At 42.6% G+C, this 20,234-nt stretch overlaps 1 protein-coding gene across 9 annotated transcripts in view; it reads left to right on the forward strand.

Annotated features, from left to right (window-relative positions):
• Positions 1-20,234, forward strand: part of STARD13 (StAR related lipid transfer domain containing 13) — a 302,653-nt gene that overhangs the window by 269,789 nt on the left and 12,630 nt on the right. For all 9 annotated transcript variants that reach the window (XM_069808019.1, XM_069808018.1, XM_069808020.1 and 6 more), the window contains 5 exons: positions 4,034-4,097; positions 9,341-10,719; positions 12,131-12,304; positions 14,386-14,545; positions 18,600-18,798. In XM_069808019.1, the coding sequence (XP_069664120.1) occupies positions 4,034-4,097; positions 9,341-10,719; positions 12,131-12,304; positions 14,386-14,545; positions 18,600-18,798 (1,976 nt within the window). The remainder of the gene's footprint in view (positions 1-4,033; positions 4,098-9,340; positions 10,720-12,130; positions 12,305-14,385; positions 14,546-18,599; positions 18,799-20,234) is intronic.

The raw sequence follows: 20,234 nt of genomic DNA on the forward strand, positions 1-20,234 counted from the left end.
ACGAGGGTTGACTCACCTCCTGTGAGCATGTAGCCTATAAGATAACTCAGTTGCAGCCATGATAAAAAGTGATAGGATTGGAAAACAGTATATTCTCTTCACGCACAACGCTGGTGGAGCAGGGACATGCCAGTGCAAGCTTCGCCTTCCAGCCGTGACAGTACTGGGAGAACCCTAACTCAGCGTGCAGACCTCAGCAGAGCCCAGCACAAGGAGCTGGATGTCCTCCTCCCAAATTCCACAGCACCAGAAGAAGCCAGCTAGGGGCATGTGTATGCAGCATCTAAACTTGTCTAGGAATAATGATAAAACAAAGAAATAGTGTCGTGTTTCCCTCAGAGAGGAGTTTACAGAACCATATAATGTGTTTGCCTGGTCACAATCCATGAGAGAGGACATTTGCAGATCTGCCGAGGTAGGAGACACTGTGCTGTCCATGCTAGCCCTCCCCATGGTGCCTTCTCCTGCAGCCCCTGGCTGCATTCCCCACCAGCTGCTTGGAAGCAGCTGCAGAACAGGTCCAGGGGAATGCATGGAGCTCCAAGTCACTTCAAAGTTGTCTTCCTATTACCTGGACGGCTCTTCAAGCAGGACAACAGGTCCCTCACAAGGGTTTCCAGCTAATAGATCCTGGATTGCTACAAGCTTGTAATTTTTTAAACACTGCTTAGTGCTGTACAGGATGCAAAAGTCAGAGATTTCCTGCTTCTGAAGAACTTCCATCATAAGGGTTAATAATTACAGCATTGGGGTTGGGATTCAGAGCCCTAAATACCTGTGTCTATTGCCATCTTAGATCTCCTAAGATATCTCAGACTTGTCCATGGGCTGGCTGGACCAGGAGGACCTGCAGCAGCTGAAGGCCAGGCTTGATACTGTAAGGGATCTAAAATAGCACCAGATACCTCTGTTTGGGAACCTGCATTGCTCTGCTGATGTTTAAGTATTGTTTCAAGGGACGCTTTTCAACACAGAGGTGATATTTCACCATAGAGATAAGTGTTAAACCATAGAGGGAGTGTTTACCTGTGATGGCCTGGAGAAGAAATAAAATTAGTATCAGTGAAGCACCTGCTTTAGTAAATATTTTGCTGGCTTCCCCTGAACACTGCAGAGCTTTCCAGATGAGCATTCAAATGCATCCTAGATAATTTGGTTTTTATATAGCCACCTCTCTTGTGTTTATTTAATGTGTTTTTTCCTGCCTTTTCTCAAGTCCATATTTTGTGTTTTGTTAACATTACAAACAGGCAGTCTTTTCCTATGTTTTTAAGCAGTGACGTGAAAGTGTAGTGCTTCTGTCACTTTGACTGGAACATTGGTGGCAGCCTTTTGTAGCCAGAGATTTTTATTTTTTGTTTTTTGAAAGACTTGCTGAGGACTTGGCTGTCAGTTATCTAACGACTTTAAGCAGATGAGAAAAGCTTTCTGCCACCGCTGGCACATCAACAAGGCAAAAGAAGTTGAAACAGACTGGCTTTGATTGGAGTTGTTAGTACCAGGCAAGTTCACAAATATGATCATTAGTTCTCTAATTTCACTGGCAAATCTTTCCACAGCACTGGAAAAGCGCCAGAAAGCATGTCGATGTTTTGTAGATGGGTGAATTTAAACCGTGAGGTTGAGCCCTTGGCACCCAGTAAAAAGTAGTTTTGTTTTTGATGGAGCAAGTTCTTCATAGCAAAGCTGGGTTAGAAAGCAGCCAGGACAATGGTGTGGCTTCCCAAGCCTCCAGTTTAAGTAACGATACTCACTTTTATAGAGGTGACCTCTCAGTCCCTGCTGAAATGATCTCACTCTTGGGTGACATTAGCGGGAAAGCGACGGCTTTGGACGATCTTGTTGGTTCAATCAAGTGCGTTCTGCACCTTTCCGTGCTGAAGAAGCAGCCCTTAATAAACATGCCATGACACTTTCTGCTGTTGGCTGGACACGTACAGAGGTACCTGGGTGCAGACAGGGCGAAGGGTACACCAAGGGCTGCTGCTTCCTTGTTTTCCCATTCCTGAAGCATGTGGCTTGCTCCTTGGTTTCTAGACGTCAGGCGATACCATAGTGAATGGAAGGAGCACTGGTCACTGTATTTAAAATGTTTTCTTCTACATCTTCTCCTTAACAACTGCAAGTAGGCAGTAAGTATAGAGGGGTTTTTTTATAAACTTGAGGAAGCAGTTGCAGAGAACACCTGCCAGCCTCTTTCTCAGGAGAGTTTCTTGGGTGCCTACTCTCATGGAGGTGAGAGAGGTGGAGTCGATGGCTTAGTTTTCAGAGTTGATGAGCAGCTTGAAAGGAGGCAGTGGTTTCTCAGGATTTCTGAGCCTCTGGGCCTGAATTTAGCTGGCGCCTGTCTCCTGCTCAGCTTTGCAGGACATGTTCTGGTCAAGGAAGCAGGGAGCACTTCCCCATCCCTGGTCTGGCCGCCCACCATGTAAAGGTGTGAGGACTCAAAAGAAGTGCTGAACATTATTCATCCCCGGGGCCCCAAGAAAATACAACTTTGGGTTGAGAAATTCCATGTTTGGGCAAAAGATGAGCTTTGCAATAGTAGATGTAATCCCAGAGGAGAATTTGTGGGCAGAAAGCTGAAGATATAGTTACAGAGCCACAAAGCCTGAAATTTATTTCAAGAACATTACTATCACGTATGCAAGGTGTGCTTGTGCATGCATTATACTCACATTAATATGATAAGCACAGGACTTTTCTGATATGGCATAACGGGTTTATTGGCTTGAGTTAGGGTGGAGTGTTTTAGCCGCAAATGAGCAGGTGATATTTTGTGAGGGAATCTTTTTTAGGGAAGATCCACATTTGCCTGGCTGGTTCTTTATTAGTGGTGGCAATTTGAAAGGATTTCTAATATTAGAAGTTCCGGGGAGATATATGTTAATGCCATAACGTTCTTATGCTATGTGAGAGATTACGTCATTGATGTGATGCTTTTTTTCATGTGTCCTTGTAACTTATCACAAACATTTCAAATGTTATCAGTTCTGGAGATTTGCAGCCTCTTCCTGAGATCCAGAAGCAACAGGGGCAGCTCTTGCTACAAAGACACAGGGGATGCAGGCAGCCGACACAAGAGTGTTGTGGGCACATGGCTCTCTCACTCTGCCTCTATTTTGAAATTCAGCCCTAAATCTGGAAAATATTCAAAGTCAAACATATTTAACTCTGAGCTTCTGCTTTTAGAAGATGGATGGTTTCATGAATCAGGACCTTTAAGTATAAATAAATATTAATCAATTATGATTAGCATGGTAGGTTCTCTATTGAAAGAGCATGTTTTCTTGTCCTCTGACTGTCTCTGCACATGGGCGCACACACACACACATTCAATTTACATTTTTATCAGATTGTCATTTCAACACCCTATCATCATGGGATAGCCTTGGATTTAAGGAGCAGAAGCCTTACAGAGTCCCTGGTAACATCATTATGAACATGGTCAAAAATAACTAAAAATATTTATTTAAAGATGTTAGATTTGTTACATGTTGGGTCTGCTAACCTGTCTGTAAGATCCACAGGTATGGGAAAGGAACTATTGGCTGTGAAGAAACATTTAACTAACTGCTAAAAGTTCTTCTTTATGTCAACTTTTTAAAGGAGGTGCTAACTGCCTAAAGTGAGGAACTGCATCTTTTTCTTTTGTCTTTCACCAGTGCTTCGAAATCCCCCTTTTAGACCAATTATGTTAGGGTCCTGCAGAAGGCAGCTCACCTCGCTCTTCTCTTGTCCTTTCCCCAGCTATCAGAGGTGTTTGTTTATACCTGTTTCCTTTGCTGAGTACTTAAATGTCTATGAATTAAAAGGCAATGCATAAAACCTGGCTATCAAGTAATGTGAAGCTAAGATTCCCTTTTAATGCAGTGGTCTTATAGCCTGGAATAAAATGACCAGTATCACTTCTGAAGCCTGTTGTATGCAGTTGGCACCCTACAGGCAGATAAGAGAAAAGCTTTTGAACTTACGAAAAGTCATGCCCTTTAATCAGAGGCTGCTAATCTTTTGAATTTGCTTTGCCCTGTAGACGACTGAACACACTGAACAAGTGCGCCTCAATGAAACTCGATGTGAACTTCCAAAGAAAAAAGGTAAGGAAACTTCATGAAATATGCTGGCTTTGCCCTGGCTTTTGTGATGAGACCTTCCCAATTTAGCCTTCAAGTCAGTAATGCTCTTAAAAGTAAGTTAAGTGTATTTGACTTTCAACAATGTGTGTCAGCATTATCTGGACGCATGATAATGTGAATTGCTGAATCTCGAAATTATAAATAAAATAGAAAAAATGTGACTAATACAGCAGGAACAATACTATGTGTGTTAAAAGGGCACACACAGTACTTAAAACTTTACATATGTGCAATTCAAGTTAGCGCGTGAAAAGACAGTGTGGTTTCATTAGGCTGGCTCGTTTGCCAATGCCATGTGAGTACACAATGGAAAATCCTGCTTGGAAAAAATGGAAGCTGCTCAGATGAAAACAATAGCTTTTCTTTATTTCTTGTACTGACTTATTCCCAGTTAAGAATATGAAAACAAACTCTGTCATCCTTACATGCTCCTGTGTAACATGGGAATTATTTGAGCTTAAAGGCTTTCAGTGAGGACTGCAGAAACTGCCCATTGATTTTGAGAGTTTTGTAACAAGTCCAGCGTTAACTGTTGAACGTTTGGTTTTCTGGTCACAAATTCCCCCAAGCCCTTTGGTAGTGTACAGTGGTAGTTGTCGACTCTGAGGAATCTTGGTGTCTGTTTTTCCTTCCTTAGAGTGTTTGTCTAATGCTTTTTCAAAACTACCTCTGAGAGTTGCATTTTTGGTATCCTTGCAGATTCAGTCTACTCACTGTTTGAGGGAACTTGAACAAAGAATGGTTTTAATGTCCAGATACTCTGCCTTTGGCACATGCCCATTTGTTCCTCTGTGTACATAGCCTCTCTAGCTTGCATTTTGTCCATTCACCGGGGCCGTGGGGACCTCTTCTCTTCAATCCTTCAGACCTGATGGGTTTTTCTTATCTTTGATAAGTGCCAACACTTTCCACATCAAACACTCCCATCGTACCTGAGAGAGGGAACAGTAAAATCCCCTCACTACACAATAACTTTATGATTTGGGCAGGTAGGCGCTATAGGAAGAGGCTGAGGTCCTTCAGCAAAAACTAACTCAATCGATAGTGTCGTTGACCTGCTTGGAGCGGTGTCTGGTTTGCATACATGAGCTCGTGTACTTGTGTTCAAGTAGAGATAGTGGAGCTACACAAGAGACAGAACTATAAAAAGCAACATATAGGTGAATGCTGATTGTCCTCTGGAAATTTTGTTTAGTGCCTGTCCTCCTTCTCGTCAACAAGTATTTTGGGCTTGGTGTGAGGTTTGTATGCTTGCTTGCTTGCTTCTTTAAGTGTCTGATTATGTTGGGTTAAAAAAAGGAGGATTTTCTTGTTATCTTTGTTTTTTATTAATTTTTGCTACCATTCCTCCCCATTCTGAATGGATTGAAGCCCTCATCTGCTCTCCTTGCAGATGACCATTAATTTGCTATGGAAGTGAGACTGCCCTACGTGGTACTCTTTTAGGGGGACAGAAGTTAGTTGGGTCCATACCTGCACGAGGCCAGGGAGAAGCAGAGAACAGAAAAACATAGAGAAGGAGGGGATGAAGGATATTTGGGGTGACAGATACAGAGCAACTGAAAGTAGAAGAGAATGTGGGGGAGAGAAGAAGAGGGAGGAGAGACTGCTGACATGAGGAAATGTAAATGCAAGTGTAAAAGCTGGAAATTGGGTCTGGAATTGAGCACCGAACCAGGTAAACTTTTTTGCTGTAGATGCTGCCTTTCCTAATAGTCTCTATGGTGATCTGAACAATGAAATGCAAAATCAGCTTGCTTTGGAGATTCAGCATAACAGGTTTGCAGAGGACTAGCACAGCTGCTTGAGTGATTCATCAAAATACGGACAAGAGAGCTGCCAGGCAAGGTTACTGTGAAAGCCAGCACGGCGTGAGTGTTCCCCGCTGCCCACTCTCCCACCCGAACCACTCACGCTGTGGGCTGCTCTCTTCCCCTTGGTTCCATCGAGATGCATACAGAAATCCTCGTATATGTGTTGCAAATATGTCCGTAAGCAATTTGGACAGACAGAGATTAGTTTTTGGATTAACTGCCTTCTGCAGCTGTCGATTTATGAGAATTCCTGCCCCCAGCTGGAAAAATGTGGCAGAATTCCACCGCAAATAAACCAACTTTTTGCCTTTTGTTAGCATCCCTCTGTATCTCAGGCAAGCACACCCTCAGTGAAAAAGCTGTACTATTTTAAATCAGCTGTGACAAATCTGTGAATCAAAACCTCTTTCTCTTTGGCAAATGTTATCAGTCACTCCTCAAGAAACTTGCCCCTTCTCGTCTTCCCAAACATAATGGTATTAAATGGACTTTTGAATATGCTCCAAAGCCATGCACTTGATTTTATCCTAGGTCAGTCAAAGTATACAGTCACTGCTCCAAGATGTCTGCTCCACCTGTGTAAAATGAATCGTTGCTTTCAGACCTACTCTTGATCCACTGTCCCCATAGCTGGTGACGCCTCGGTTGGCAAAGTGCTCTCTGCATTTTTTTTAGGACAGTCTTGTTTGTCAGGGCACTCTTGATATCTAAGAAGAACAGTGGGTCATTCAGGATGTTCGTGGCTCCCGGAATTTCTACTGATTCCATCAAAAGAAAAGCACATTATGTCACAGGACTCACAGTGCAGCCGACTTTGGATTGAGTCACCATGGCAGCATTTCAGTATCCAGATACTTCATTTGTCTGATTTCGCTTCTGATGAAACACAAGCATGTTTCATTACCAATTTTAAAAAAAAAAAACACTAAACTTTTTTTTATTGAGCTGCAAATTTCGACACCCCAAACCCTCTGTATTTTCTGAGTGGTTCTTGGGCAGAATGTAATCCTATCTTTGTTGTGGTTAGAGGCAAAACTGGTTTACTACCAATATCCATTTCTGTTCATCTCTCTCAAAAAAAATCTCAAAACTTACTTTCCTCTAAAAATGATTTAAAGTATATTCGCCACTGAATTTATGTTTATTTCTGTCTCTTACTCTGTGCTCTCCTCTTGGTGTGTTTCACAATGTCTCTACCACTTGGCTAGTTTAATCGATTCCAGCTTGTAGAAAATACAGGCTAAATCCTGTCAGTTCATACAGTAATGTCAGTGCACCTACAGGGATTTGTGTCAGCCAAGAATCTTCTTTAAGGTCCCTTTGGCATATTGGGATGTACAACAAATAAAAAAATATATATTTTTATCCTATTGGCTGGTGCCATCAACGCTTCAGCAGTGCTATGCTTTGTATGCTTATAATTACTGCTACTAAATATTTAAAAGTACATACCCGTGCGGTTTTTGAAATATCCACTTTGTGGCACTACTAAGACCACAACAGATGAATTTTTAAGTGCCTGAGTCTGTGCAGTCCTTCGCTCTGTATATGCATACAGCAAACTGTGGAGCTAAAATGAAGGTAGAGCTGTCTGATATGCCATTGCTTCCCTGCAGACAAAATGGCCAAAGCAGCGTTAGGCTTTTCTAGGCAGTTTCCTGACGCTTCACTAACTGCTTAATTTTTCTCTCTAGCTAGCCGCAGAACTAAGATCTCCATTCATTCCTGTGAACTAACATCAGCTGCAGGAGCACTGCACACCTCAACGTTAACAGATAAAAGAGGAATGACTAAACCCTAAATTTCATAGCTATATTTTAGTTTATGGTTTGGACATGATCTAAAACATCTGGCCGACTAGAAGTGATAAACTGGCAAAAGCTTATGGCATTAGTGAGACCTGGCACACTACTGATCCCAATCTTCATCTTTTGAGGCTTCGCATTATTTAAGGTTTTGGGCGGTTCTTGTAAAATTTGGTTTACAATTTTCAATTAGACAGGCCAGCAGAGATCTAGTCAGAGATGGGATATAACTTTACCATCAAAACTTCATAGAAAAATACTTCCAATAATAGACTTTTAAAATGAGAATTTTTCCAGTCCCAAAATAGTCTTTCTGGTTTAGCACCTCATTTTAGTCTGACAGCCTGTCATATTTTACTGCCTTCATACTGCTTCCAAGAATGTGAAGAGCTGTTTGGATGTCATGTAGGTGAAGTTAGTTTGTTCTGCTTTAAAACAAATGTACAAGAATAATGCAGTATAAACCTGGTTCAAAGTCAGGGGAAGGATACTCATTAGCAGCTGTGGGTTTCGTTTGCATCCCTAGAGAACAGCGAGTTCGACACTGCGTGCTTTATGCTGAAGATGTATCTTTTTTGTTGTAGTGAACAGATGAGAAAAACGTCATAGGGAGAGCTTTTTTATCCAGATTTTTTTCAAGGCGCGTGTTGTCTGCATTGCAGAGTAGCTCCTGGAGCTGCCTAAACAGAAGCACGACTCTGTGTGCCCCAGGCTGAGGGATGAGACCAGGAGGGCTCTGGGGCTGCCGCTGCCTCGGAGAGCTTGGGGGAAGGCAGAGACAGTGGTGCGGGCTGGGGGTTGTCAGTTTTGGGGTGCCTCTGATGGCAAAGGCAATGAAGATAGTGGTTGCCACTGTAGGAAAGCTCACCTCAACTGTAGATGCTGAGGACTGAGCCTGGCTGCTCCTCCTCCCCACACCTCCATGGCTGCCTTCGCTGCCTGCCTTTGCCTGCGTTCAGACCCACCCTAAGTGATACCTCCAAATATTGGGGGCTTATTGTTATTTTAAGCATGGTGGCTAGCTATCTGTAGTTACGTTCCTGAAACATAGATCTTGTTGGATGTACCTGGTCTGTGAAGTTTATAGATTTTACTTAGTTCTCAGTGCAAAACTGAGGGCAGCACCAGATGTTTGCTGTCTTGGTTTCTTAAATGGCTGACATTGCTGTCATACCCAGCTACTTCCCAGTCTTTACTGTGTGTATCTTGACACCATCTCTGCAAGTCAGGATCCCTCTACTTGGACCTTTCAAAACCCTTTTTTTCCTAAACAGTCACTGTGGACATCAGTCCTACACAGTTCAGTGCACAGGCAGTCCGCCCCATAGAAGCCAAGAGACACTGATGGGACTCATGAGCTCCCTAACATAGAGCAGGCTTTTATTCCTTACTTTTTAAGGTGCTTGCTGCGGTCTTTACAATTAAGTGAAGGAGGCTGTTACGAAAGGACTGATGACCAATCTTTCGTAAACTAGGTTCAGGGAGACTTTACCACCCGTTGCTCACATGGAACAGCACAATCACATTAGGTCAAATAATGAGTAAAAGCACCTGCTTTTAACATGTGCCACTTGCTCTTTTCCAGAGTGAAGATTCAGATGAAGAAGACCTCTGTGCTATCAGCAATAAATGGACTTTCCAAAGAACCAGCAGACGATGGTCTCGGGTGGACGACATTGATGCATTGCTTCACCGGTCAGACAGACATGGATCTTCTGGGGACATTAAAATGAAAAATACAACAAGCAGCGAGAGCGTCCTTACAGATCTGAGTGAACCTGAGGTCTCATCTATTCACAGTGAGAGCAGTGGGGGAAGTGACAACAGGAGTCAATCTGGCATCAGCGGCGCGACCAGGGAGACCTGCGACTGCTCTGGCCAGCACGATGTAGAAAGCACACTGCTGCAAGAGTCCACTGCAATAAATACTGCCCTGTCCCCCAGGGACAACCTGAAGAATGAGAAACCAACACGAACCAAAGCAAAAACCTTTCTAAAACGCATGGAGACACTAAAAGCAAAAGGCGTGCATGGGAAACTAAAAGGCTCGGGAAGAACAGGTCCTTTAGAGATAAGTGGACCTGTTCTCCAGTATGAGCCGAAATCCTTGAAAGACATGCACTGTGTACAGATAGTCAATGGCGATCTCCAAAACATGGGACAAGATTCAGTCAAAAGAGGACTTTCCTTTTCTGCCAAATCCAGCAGTGACAGCAGTCAGTCTGAAAACAGCAGCAGTGGGGTGAGCACACCATGTTTGAAGGAACGCAAATGCCATGAAGCAAACAAGAGAGGTGGAATGTACCTGGAGGACCTAGATGTTCTGGCAGGAACGGCCTTACGGCAAGTGGTGGACCAAAACCGCAAAAATGAATTTCATTCCCAAGAGGACTTGGTTGTGCATATTCCTAAGGATCACAAACCGGGGACCTTCCCAAAGGCACTTTCTATTGAAAGCCTCTCACCTACAGACAACAGTAACAGTGTAAACTGGAGGACAGGCAGCATCTCTTTGGGAAAACAGAACTGCTCCACACCAAAAGAGTCCGGATTGATGGCTTGCTGTCCTAAAGAGAGCAGAATTAGTATTTATGACAATGTGCCAGGTTCCCACTTGTATGCTAGTACTGGGGACCTCCTGGACTTAGAAAAAGATGTCCTTTTTCCTCATTTAGATGACATTTTGCAACATGTCAATGGACTCCAGGAGGTGGTAGATGGCTGGTCAAAGAATGTGTTGCCAGGTCTGCCAGTTGATGATGTGTCAGTCAGGGAATCTCCATCATTGCCTTTCCAGTCACCCACACAGATCACTCTTGATTTTGAAGGAAACTCTGTGTCTGATGGCCGGACTACACCGAGTGACATGGACAGAGATGGAACATCCCTGAATGAATCCGAAGCCACTGGTGTTAGGGACAGGAGAGACTCTGGGGTGGGAGCATCACTCACAAGGCCAAGCAGGTAGGTAGCAAAATTTTGTACACAAATCCATAGACTGTGAAATACTATATAATGAAGCAGAGGTTCTCAGCCTGGGAGTCAGAAGGTGTGGGGTACTGTTACAGTTGTACTCATCCTCTATGGGGATGATGACTTCCCAGGGAAGGGTGGCACTTTGGGAGAAGGGACATGCTGCTATGGAAATTCTTATGTGGAATCAATGGAGAATTGGTTTAACAGGGCAAACTAAGGCTTTTTCTTTCTCTCTTGATCCACTGATTACATAGTAGGATCCTGTATATGTTGTGGGATGTATTTTCAATTTGTCTTCTAAGTTATGCACCTCGGTATTTATGCATCAGTAGCCTTGTGCACTTTTTTTGTGCACTGGTCTGCTTTAAAAATGTGTCCCTTTGGACTCAGAGAGAATTTCCCTGTCCTGCCTCTGTCCCTTATGTGATGGGATGAAATGATGGTATACAATTAACTTCTTAATAAAAGTGAAAAGCGGGATTTCGTTCATAGTTTGCAGACCTGTTTTAAGTCAGAGGGATGAGTTCCTGTTGAGCCAAAGGAGCATGGTCCTGGGTAAAGGCCTTTGTAGATCCATACTGCTGTGTGTAGTGTGGCTTTGTATGTGCAAAAGCAGTGAGAAAATACTTGGTGTTTTCTGATCTGCTGTCAGTCTTGTCACATCCTCACAGAGGATTCTGCTGTGCCGTGGTTTGCTGCTGCCCTTGCTTGCTCATCACCATCACAAGCAAGTGAACTCGAGGAAACTACTGAGTAAATGAGCAGCGCCAAAGTTTTTAGGATTTGAGCCAGAACTGATGTTTAGCAAAAGAAGAAAGTGAGATGAGGTTTTTTTCTGATGTATCCAGTGTATAGAGAAAGTGCATTGGAGTAAAGAGAAGATGTGAGTGGCTCAATAGCTTGGTGGTTACGGCTCTTGCCAAGGAGACACAGGGTTCGATCCCTTCTCCAAAAAATCCGTCAGTATTTAATAATAGAGATATTTGGAGAACCTCATCTCCGAATACCTTGGTGGTCAGGCCAGTCCCCTGGGAGGTGAGGGACCAGGCATCAAATCCCAGTTCTGAGTCAGGGAGAGAACATTTGAATCTGGATCTCCCACATCCTGTTGGAAATGTGTGGGCTAAAGGGCATAGCAGGCAGCACTGCTTCCCTGACTACATGGATGGGACCCACACTCCCTTGTGAACCTAATGTTAAAAAATCAAAGCCTGGACATTTCCAAAATTAAAGAGATTGTGCAATTTGTTTTATTTGCCTCCAAGCTACATTTTCTTTCAGTTGACACACCACAAGTCATAATTTATGTGTGTGTATGTTTATCTATCTCACAGTATACCATCTTTTTCTGCCCCATTAAAGCAGTTGTCTCATTTTTCTATTGTTTCTTTTGCTAAAGGAGATTACGATGGCATAGTTTCCAAATCTCACATCGCCTGAGCCACTCCATCGCATCACTTCACATCAGCAATCAGTCAGCAGCCCAACTGAACCTACTGCAAAAATTTTCTCTGCTTCGTCTTACTGCCATCATGGAAAAGTACTCCATGTCAAACAAACATGGCTGGACCTGGTGAGTACCATCAATAACTGGAAAAGAGATATTTCTAGAAGAAAACAGTTTCTCCTAATTCTGTTATTCTGATAGTAAATTCAGTAAATACAGTTAGGAGGAACAATTGACTTCAACCGTAGAATTTGAAACTGTCCCTTTTAATCCATTGCTGCCTAACGACTCAGTGGCAAAGTCAGAAGTAGATACTGGAGATCGGACTTCATTCCTGTGCTCTAACAGAGAGACAACCCCGGACTCTCTAACAACACCTCAGTTCCAGAAAAATAAACAGGAGTAGGAGAGAGTGATTAAAAGTAGGAAATGTTTACAGTAAGTCTTCCCCAGAATTCGTTTTGTGATTCGAAAAGAAACAGCTGCTGCTGATACTTCATGTATTCGATATTGTTTTGTTTGTGCTTTAAAAGAAGGGTTACAACAAGTTATGGGACTTTTCTCTACAGCTCAAAAGATGCAAGCTTTAGCCTAGGCCTGGACCTGCATTAGAGGGAGGTTCCAGCCGTAGCGGCTGTAACAGGTACCTGGTTGCTCAGATAGTGGAGCGAAGGGCAGATGGACACGAGTGCTGGCAATGTGGCTCCTTCCGTAGCAACCAGCTACAGAAAATTGCATGTTTAATAGTATACAAACCCTGATGGGCCACGCAGACTGAGGTATACCAGAATGGAAATGGGCACAGATAAGAGATTGTAAGTATCTGAGAAATAATCAAAAGGATAACAGAAACTGTCCCGAATACACAGAGACACAGAGTCCAAAAATAATATGACTTGGTATTCACATTGTGATTTCCATGGTCAAAGCACTTGACCAAAATCCCACTAAGTTCAGCTGTAAGCTAGATAAGACAAATTTTCCATTAGAAATGGAAAAACAGATACAAGGGACTACATAGGAGCTTCACCTCACTGACATCAGCCACTCCAAAAAGTTCTAAGTCTAATCTGAGCAAGTTGGGTCGGCTGTCTGTGGTCAGTGGAAAAAGACAGGCAACTCCAAAGGCAGCTCATTCTATCCAGGGCTGAGGGTTTGGGTCACCCTCCAGAGGTGCCTCATTCCACAGTGGGTATAGAGGCAGTTTGTACTGCTAACTCTTTCTAAATCTCTGTTAGAGAGCTAAAATTCACTAAGATGAACCCCCAGATGACTGTTCTCCTTTGGTGCAGCTCCCTGCAGCTAGCTGACCATGTCTGTACTGAAATGAATCTCACCTTGCCTAACTCCAAATAAACAGACTAGAAAACAGCAAATTCTAGATCCTGTTGTTTGTACAGAGGTTTTCCCTCCAGACAAATATTTCTTCAGTTTGTATAATCAGTCTCTAAGGATTTATAAGAGTGGAACTCTAAAGAGCTGTAAAGTTATATGCTGTATGCCTTCAGTAGGTCATTTAATCCAAATTTTATCTCCTTCCCACACAGATGAGAAAAATCTTTGTCACATTCAGGCCATATTCATCCTTTTTTTTTTTTTTTTTTTTTAATTCCACTGTAGTCATGACTCTCAAAGGGAATCCAGTTTGTTCTTGTCTTCACCATCACTTTTGGAAGAAAGTGAGCTCACCAGCTTCACTTAAGTTACTCAACTAGAATAAATCATGTAACACCAGGGATGAATCTGGCACATAGGGATTTCCAGCCATCATTTATTACTGTAAATTGTTAGTCAATAGAAATACTAAATCATGTAACTGGTAGTATAAAAATCATTCAGCATGTTAGAGGACTTTTCTCTCAGATACCCTCTCCCCTATGCTTTGCTGTGCCATTCCTTTGAGTCCCTAATGGATGCTTTAAACCACGTTGGCTTCAGCTGGATGACAACTGCATAGTAAAAGTTTTCTGTTGGAACAGATTATTATGCTAAATCTTAGAGCCAGAGGCCACCTACTTATAAAAGTTGTCAAGAAATCTATCAATTGTACAGATTTTAAAGTGTCCATGTATTGTACGTTAAACATTATTTCACCATCTTTATAAAGAAGGAGGTGGCCCCAGTTACCAACTTCTGCCAGGAGTGTTACTCAGAGACTGCATAAATACTCTGATCTTTTCATGCAGCCTGTTCGTGTTAATTTTCAGGTCTGTGCCAAAGTTCATGAAGAGGATGAAAGTCCCTGACTACAAGGACAAGAATGTCTTTGGCGTGCCTCTGATAGTTCACGTCCAGAGAACAGGACAGCCTCTTCCCCAGAGCATACAGCAAGCACTACGCTACTTACGGAACAACTGTCTAGATCAGGTACTAACTTTACTCCAGGGACTCGGTTGATTTTTTCTGAAAAGCCACCCTAAGAAAGCAATGGTGAAGCTTTTTGTACTTGGTAGCAGGATTATTTGAAGGTTGTTATATCCCATGTTGGGCCCAGACCTCCTCTGCTGATTTGAGACCTGGTGCCAATACTAATAGTTTGCCATTTTGAGATTTGTATCCAGCTACTCTGTTGAATTCTTGTAGCTATAACAGTCCTGCTGATTAGTATACAACAGCCTACCTCAAAGAATGACATGAAATCTTCATGTCTATTGAACCAGAGCTCAGGACTCCCAGCTTCTACCTGTATCTGCTTGACTGTTGCCACTGAGGGTTAACTGCATTCACCATTTCACAAGATACGGGACAAAAGGTTTTATTTACTTAGCAAAGTAAGAAAAGTCCAAGAATAGAGAGCAAACTCAGCAAAATATTCAAAGTATTCTGTTGACAAAGTCAGATATATCCAGATAGAGTTAGGTCAGCAGCGGTTCAATGCCAAAGCCATTACGGTACGTTTCCTTTTATAGTGATCTTAGCTGCAACAAGCCAGCTGGGAGACCCTCATGCTCAAAGGGTTCAAAATGTTTCCCTTTAGCTACAGAGCAGGGGCATACCAATCATAATTTTACTGTTCTTCCCCTAAGGATGAGGATATGTATCTTTATGAACATAGGACTGGGAGAAATCCGCTGGCTGATGGAGTTCAGTCCTCTACTATTATTGACCTGATGTCGTATGACCTCTTCCATAACTGCCTTTACATAGTTGCAAGTTCAAAAGGAGCAACCAGTGTTTTATGCTGCAGACTTTGCTGCTTTCCTAGCTCTGAGCACACAAAAAGGGTGAAAGTGGTCAGTTCTGAATCTTTCCATTTTCTGATCACCATTATGGTTACTGTTCAGCTTGTTTTGTTGGGTGACAGTCATCTTCCCCAAAATGGAAGTCTAAAAATTAAATGCCTAGCTGTGAATCACAGCTGTTTCCCTTTACAGCGAGTGGGGAGACACAGGTCCTTCCTATCCTTTCTCTCTGTTGACCGTGAAGAGATTCTGTAGTGATCAGACCTTGACATGTAACTCCTGGGTGTCATAAGTGAGGTGAGATGAGTTCTGCCTACCATACGTAGCACAGGAGTTGAGGGATGGGAGGAATAGCCTGTTGGAAATGTATTAATGGAAGATGCATAGAGACAACTAGAAGCAATATATTCAGTAGCTAACATGCTGTGTTAATCTGGGTTTGTGTACTGAGCAGGGAAACCCAGTATAGGAGGAAAAGTGATGCAGCAAGTCTGGAATCAGTGATGGGACTGGAGGAGGAGACACTTGCCCAAGTATGAGGAACAGGAGATATGGGGATAGGGATGGGCTTGTCACGTAAGAAGCAGAGCAATAGGAAGGGAGAGAAAAGGGAGGAGGGATAAATGGGAGAGAAAGTAAAAGGGAGGGTAAAACCAAAGAGAAGGAGAAAGCTCTTGAGATATTTGAAGCGGTCAAAAGGAGTGTCCATGGGCAGTCTCAGACAAATATCTGCTCCGAGAGGGAGGGTTTACTTGCTGGTAAGAATCAGAGCTACATGAAGGGCCACTTCAACTCAGCTTGTGTTTCCACTCAGAGTGGAATTGGGAAAATATGGAATAGAAAATGAAGGAGGAGAAGTACAGGTTGGGACCATTTAAAATATCTTTCCACCAAAAACCTTTCTGGGCCGGAACCCTCCAGGCAATTCAGCTTCTCTGCTTTACAGTCACTTCCTTTGTTCCCATTTAATTCAAAGTCTCCTAATGCCCGGCCAGAGGTCTGAGCAGCCTCCAGTCTTGCCCAGCATCTTGCTTATGTGTCCCTTCCATGCACTGCAGAAGTGCAGTCTAGATCCCTGAACAGGCATCAGAGCTTCTACTGCACGTGCTTGGTAAAGTTGAGGTTGCTCTAAATCATTGTAAGGTCTGGCTCCTGGCACTGAAATGTCTAAGATGGTGTGAGGAGCCTCACCGTTATTTGTAGGATATATTATTCAATTTCAGCTTGTGAAATAGAAACTGGTTTGCCTTTGTCAACTGCATCTTTATTTCTGTCATGCATCATATGGCTACTTGCAGGGCAGATGATCCACAGCATGAGGATAATAAAGAGATTGAGCCAGACTAACCTCTGATAAATCACTGGATTTATAGTCTCATTGTATTTACAGAATGAGTCTGTAATAGGCTCTGAACAGAGCCTAAAACATCTTCTTCTATCAAGTGAAAAACGGTCCTCTTTTGGCTAATTACTATTTTTTCCAAGAAAAAGGAAAATAGGATTTTGGATAAATATCATTGAACAAAAACAGAGATTGAGAGTAGCAGAATGACATGCAGCAGAAGATTGTGCAGGTGAGATTTGATGTCTGACCTCTCAAATCAGACTTAGCTGGAAGTTTTTAAAGGTTCTTTATGCCAGCAAGGACATTTTCCATCAAAAGCAGAGAACTGAGCCTCTGCTGTCCCATTTATCTACCACATGCCAAAACTGCATTTTTTTGATAGAATTACCATGTGTACTTCTGCATCTTCAGCACACATCTCTAAGAGGAAAAAGAGATTTAAAAAGAAGAAAGGGAAAGAGAAAGGGAAAGAGAAGGGGGGGGGGGGGGGAAGAGAAGGGGAAAGGGAAAACCAAATGAAAAGAGCCAGATGCTCTTTCTTGTATTCTCTTGTCAGAACAAAGAGCCTGTGAACAGAAATACAGTGCACTGGGATGTACACAGGGCACGCTCCAGTTCTCTACTTCCTACACATAAATGTAGCTCACAAGTGATGCTAAATTCATCAATAAGAAGCCATAGCAGAAGAGCTGCCTCACAGCCAGTCTGGTGTAGCAGTTCATCTCCCTATAAATAAATACATCCCCTCACAGAGCTGTGGAGTGTGTGATTTATGTAATTAGTGTCATTAATGTGTGAGTTAACAAAAGTCCTATATACCGTACAGTTGAGAATGGGAGGTGTTCTAGGGAGAGGAGGGTCCTACATGAACTCTGTGCTGGCAGAGTAAGGGGAAGAAGGCCAGAAGGCATTATTTCTTTGCTTTTACACATTTTTGTTGGTGGACTACACCATGCAGAAAGCTAAACTGACCACGAGCAAGACAGTGGGCACAGGGGAACAGAAGTCTGTAATTCCAAACCTGAAACACACCTTCTTCATAGGTCTTTTTCAGTATTTCACCTTTGCCCCTGCAAAACTGAAGGAAACCAGTGCTAACACTTCCCAAATAAAATACTGTAAACTCACTTGGGAATAAATAATGTGGTCGAGGCTCAGGAATTCTCCCTGGGGGAATTCCACTGGTGAGAAGGACGGAAAAGGGCAGCACTGCCATGAAGGCATCATTTGAAGAATTACTGCTTCCTTTAGAATAGAACACAAACAAGATAAAAACGTGTCTTAGTGACACTGCACAAGTAATCCCTCTGTGGCCCCCACTTTCGAACTGGGGTTTTCACTGGGATTTGGGGGAACTGTTGGAAACAGAGAGCAGGAAGGGGAAAAAATAGATTTGGTCTTGATTTTAGAGCTCTACCAGGATGTACTAATCTTTTGCCACAGCATTTATTACTTAGCTGAGCATAATATTTTCTTGTTAGTCTTCAAAATATAGACCCAAATAAACATGAGGAACCAGATTCTCAGCTGGAGTAAATCAACAGACAGTTGCCCAAGCCAAGCAAGCCATGCTGATTTATAGCAGCTGTGCATCTTGCTTAAACTCTTCAGGCAGCAGGGAAACCACTTGCACTCTGAACTCTCCCTCTAGGAAGGGATACAGAGCAGCAGTGGTTTTAACTCTTACAGTCCTGTCATGAGACCATGCACTTGCCTATGACGCTTGTGGGCAAGTTCGCGACCATCGCATTTGCATGTTTTCCTTGTTCTTGCATAGAGTAAAATAAGGAACCCAAGCTTCGGTCATGATCAAAGTCCCCTGTAATAGATTTTTATATATATATTCTTTAAGTAATGTTTTCTTTTTACCTAATTCAATATCGTGCCTTTTTAGGTGGGTCTGTTTCGAAAATCTGGAGTGAAATCCCGAATCCAGGCCCTACGTCAGATGAATGAGAGCTCCCCAGAAAACGTCAGCTATGAAGACCAGTCGGCATATGATGTGGCAGACATGGTAAAGCAATTTTTCAGGGACTTGCCAGAACCTCTCCTCACAAGTAAGCTAGGAGAGACTTTTCTACACATCTACCAATGTAAGTTGCAATATTTTTATTATTATAAACAATTAGAAAATATTATCTAATAATATATTGTAAATAATTTTGGTATGTTAACACTGGATGGGATTCTTTCTGGTTACCTTTGAGATGTACAAAAGAACCTCTCTGCCCTCAAAATCTTTCACTAAGATTTTTAGAACCGCCTAAAGGTTTCAGAGTCAGAATACTAGCAATTTTAATGGAAATACAGCATTCAAATGTTGAAAAGCTTTGAAAATATCAGCCTCACAACTGGAAAGAAGCCAGAAGGACAGGCTGCCATGGACATAAAAAGCACGAAGACTCACATTTTTGTCAGATTTCTTTAAGCTGTGGGCCCATTTCATGCAGACATCTCAATACAAGTGAGTCTTCTGGGCATGGAGAAGTGGTACTTGACCATGAGAACACATGCCTGTGCAGTCCCCTTCCTTGCTGTGACTTTTGATTTGCCTTTTCATTATAGTTAATAAAATGTACGTGCAAGAAACAAGCTGCCTTCATTTAGATCTTCAGCTTTTATGTAAAGATCTCATAGAGAAAGAAAAAAACCCAGAGGGTTTCTTCTTTTCATTTCAGCATAAGCAGTCTTCAGCAAAATCTGAGGCACAAACGCATCAGAATGATGAAAAATCCCTGTATATCAGGAAATGACTGTGTATCTCTTCTCCAGACTGAGGGAGAAATAAACAAGGAGGAAAACACTGGAAAGCCAGAGGAATTAGAGTGTTTTCCTGACAATGTCCATTATGAAGGCCAGTCAGCCAGTGCTCTGGCAGATACAGAAAAGCGTACCCGGCTAGCCTAAGCCAAGTAATTGGAAGCACTAAAGAGAAGTGTGTCTAGTCTTTTCACTTGCAGACGTTTCAGCCGCCAAAACAATAGAAAGCCATTTTTAAACACTGTATAATCCCAGTGCTAAAGAATCTAAGTTACTTCCGTTGCCTCCCTTTACTGTAAAAATCTGTCTGTGGTGCACAGTCACTAATGTATTTAACATCACAGTGTCTGTAGCTGGTAGAGAAATGCTGTGATCTTCCACACGAGAGACAGCATCGCAAATAAATTTAGTGGATTTGGTCATACATGATGTCTTGGGACGCAAGTGAACTGAAACAGTTGGTGCCTAGCCCTGGACCATCATTTCCTCCTCTTCTTTCCTGCTCACAAGTTGCAGGTCTTGTATGCTTATGTACACATCAATGAGCTTGTTCAGAAAAGCAACAGACATTCTTGGTGCTAATAAAATGGCAATCAATCACAATTGTTTCCATAGTGAAGTAGCCATGGAGAAGATTATCCACATGTCCTTGGAAAAAAATCACCTTTAAACTATTACTTGATGAAAATTGGGAATGTCCTATCTTGGCACAGGAGCGACTGCAAGTAAACTACCCCCTTGCTAAAGGAAGAGAGACATGGCAGATCTC

This window comes from Haliaeetus albicilla, chromosome 20, assembly GCF_947461875.1.
Source record: "Haliaeetus albicilla chromosome 20, bHalAlb1.1, whole genome shotgun sequence".
Lineage (NCBI taxonomy): Eukaryota > Metazoa > Chordata > Aves > Accipitriformes > Accipitridae > Haliaeetus > Haliaeetus albicilla.